This window comes from Dermacentor albipictus, chromosome 5 (genome assembly GCF_038994185.2).
Source record: "Dermacentor albipictus isolate Rhodes 1998 colony chromosome 5, USDA_Dalb.pri_finalv2, whole genome shotgun sequence".
Classification (NCBI taxonomy): domain Eukaryota; kingdom Metazoa; phylum Arthropoda; class Arachnida; order Ixodida; family Ixodidae; genus Dermacentor; species Dermacentor albipictus.
Window position 1 is genome coordinate 76,905,046 of NC_091825.1, and position 2,943 is coordinate 76,907,988.

Sequence of the window (2,943 nt, forward strand, 5' to 3'; positions counted from 1 at the left end):
GCTTGTTGGCGTAGCTAAGCGAACGTTCTCGTACCACTGCTCGCGCGATCGTCGTCGTCGTCTTCTATGCACAGCTGGCTCGTCGCCGTCCCTCGGCGTAGCCGAGCGAACGCTCTCGTGCCACTGCTCGCGCGTTCATCGTCGTCTTCTCTTTACACAGCTAGCCCCGATGACGCCCATCATGCCAACGTTCCCATATTGCCCCTACCTCTGCCGCGGCCGCCGGCCGCGACCGTGCCTCTTCGGATTCGCTGATGGCATTGGCCCAGTGCTATTCGCTGCGGTGATTTCGGCCTCAAATTATTTGCTTCAGTATATCGCGAAATGAGTACACGTATCAAACTGCGCTCGAATTTCGCATTACGGAGTATTGTAATCATCGAACATTATTTCTTGAATGCCTTAACAGCGTCGTAAAACTGGAAAAAATGTTTTGATCATTACCGGCACAAACTTTGCGCGCCCGAAACTGCTAGAAGAAAATAAATTGTCACCTGCGTAACACTTGTATTGGTTTGCAAACAGTTCATCTATCCCCCATAGTGAGTTCGTGCCATTGTTCAAAAAGCCATCATCATCATCATCATCATCATCAGATTGACACGCCAATGAGAAATAAAAGAAGTCCGCCCATGCACCCCGTGTCCAAAAAGCAAACGGCCAAGCTTTACACATTTTAACAGGGAAATAGCTCACTCGAAATAAACTTGCGCCGATCGAACATGCGGATCTATAGGTACGACGACGAATAGGGGACGACGATGGAACGACGGTGATAGAATGACTACGATGGCATGACAGCGATGGAACGGCCCCGAAGGCACGGCCACGACTGCATGACGACGACGCAATGGCAGATGAGGCATGACGGAGGGGACAAAGTAATGAGGATGATAAAACTACTATGAAGACTACTATGATGACGACTACAGGAAAACGACGCAATGACAACAATGGCATGACGACGATTGTATGACGACGACTGCACGGCGACAATGGAATGACGATGCTGAAATGACAATGACGCTGCGGATAAGATGGCATGACGACAATGGGATGACGAAGTTATAGCAACGACGACTTTATGACGAGGATAGAGTGACGACAGCGCGTTGACAAAGCTGGAGTGACGACGGAATAGACGCGATGAAACAATGACGATGGCATCACGACAGTCGTATATGACCACGAGTGCACGACGACGACTGTGCGATGATAAGAATGACATGACGATGACAGTTTGCTGACGGTGGCGTGGCGACAGCGAAATGATGACACAGGAATGACGGCTGAATGATGATGACGATGTGACTACGGCGGTGTGTCGACCAAGAAATGACCACGCCATGACGACAGAAAGAGGGAAGACGGCAAAACGAAAAGGACTGCATGACAACATAGGAATCATCCTAGTTTAATGCAGGTGATGAAATGGCGACGATAGAATAATCACGACAGCATCGCGAGGGTCGTGCTTATGTAGATCACCTGCCGGAGTAAACAACCTTGGTTTACGCTATATCCGGGCCTAGTGTTCGTTGTGCCCAGTAACGGCCATTCGTGAAAGACAGCAGCCGGCATCCACATCAAAAAATTAAAACAAATAAAATCTACATAAGTTGGCTTCAAGACGCTCTATATAGCATCACGCCTGATCCCGAAGTGCTCAAACGAGTATCTTGCACCAGAATCATTCGCGACTAACATGCTAATCCTTGTTCAAGGGCAAACTTACCTGTGCGCCATCCTTGATCCGGTCACCGGATGAAACCTGTAGAGACAGGCACTACCTTTACAAAGAAAGCACTCGGGAAGCGTGATGGCCGGGAACGACAGCACAATTTTTTTTCTTTATTCAGATCGACTTGCGCGCTGGTCAATGGCTGCCAGTTCAGAGAGCAACTGTGTGGAGCTAGGTGCAGAGCAGAGACACACGCTGTGGGGAGCAGGCGGCGGCCATTTTTTCTCGAGGAGGGGTGGTGGCGGCTAGCCTGTCGCAGGGCCTTTCTGACGCAGCAGAAGGCCACCTGGACCCCTACGCCAGGCTTCCCACCTTGAAGGTGAAGGTGCGCGTCGGTGGAGGCGCGTCGGGCTCCGCGTTGAACGCGGGCTTGACGGCAATGCCACTCTTCGCGTCCTTGCTCGGCTCATCGTCAGTCTGCGAGGCGACTTCAGCATCCGCGGGCGGCTTGGCGTCGTCGGGTTTCGAGTCGGCAGCGGCGGGAGTCGCGCCCTCGCCTTCGGCGCGGGGAGCCTCCTCGACGACGAGCATCGTCGGGGAGACCACCTCGTCTCCAGACGGGGAGCGAGTGGCCTCACCGGACGGCTTGGCCGCCTCCCGCGACGACGGCCTCGGGCCGTCCGCGACGACGCCTTCGTCTCCCAGCGCGGGCTGGCTGGTGGCTTTGTTGGCGTCCCGGGCGGCTTCGGCATTGGGCCCCAGCGTAGCGGTGTCCGTAGATACGTCCATCGTGCCGGCTGGATGTCGACCGTCTGGGCTGGCCTAGGACCGGTGCACCTGCGCGAGGAGCGTGCTTCGAACGTCGCGTGCCGGCGCGGTCAACGTGTCGGGTTGCTCATTGGCTGCGCAGCATCGCGCGATCGTCAGATCTTCGTTCTTGTCTTCCGTTCATAAATCACTCCAAGTGCCTCATCGTGGGTAGAACAAAGCGAAAAAGAAGTCTTCGTCACGTTCACAGGAAAGTGACCGTGATAGGTGCCAGGGCGCATAAACGGTACAGATCGGCGGGAGAATCAAAGCTGTTGCGCATAGTATGCAGTGCAAAGAGTGAAATTAAAGTATAGGTGATGCTTTTCGGCATTACGTTTAGACGAGACTACGCAGGCTCGGTCATGCAACACAACTTTCTTTCCTATACCCGGCCACAAACTCATTTAACGCAGCAAACTCAAACAAACTGTTTGGCTTGCTGCGTCCTGGAT

The 2,943-nt window shown here is 53.5% G+C and overlaps 1 protein-coding gene across 1 annotated transcript; it reads right to left on the reverse strand.

Annotated features, from left to right (window-relative positions):
• Positions 1-1,820: 1,820 nt before the first annotated feature.
• Positions 1,821-2,571, reverse strand: LOC139060494 (brain acid soluble protein 1-like). Its single transcript, XM_070539651.1, has one exon. The coding sequence runs from the start codon at positions 2,468-2,470 to the stop codon at positions 2,036-2,038; it is 435 nt and encodes a 144-aa protein (XP_070395752.1). The 5' UTR covers positions 2,471-2,571; the 3' UTR covers positions 1,821-2,035.
• Between the last annotated feature and the right edge of the window lie 372 nt (positions 2,572-2,943).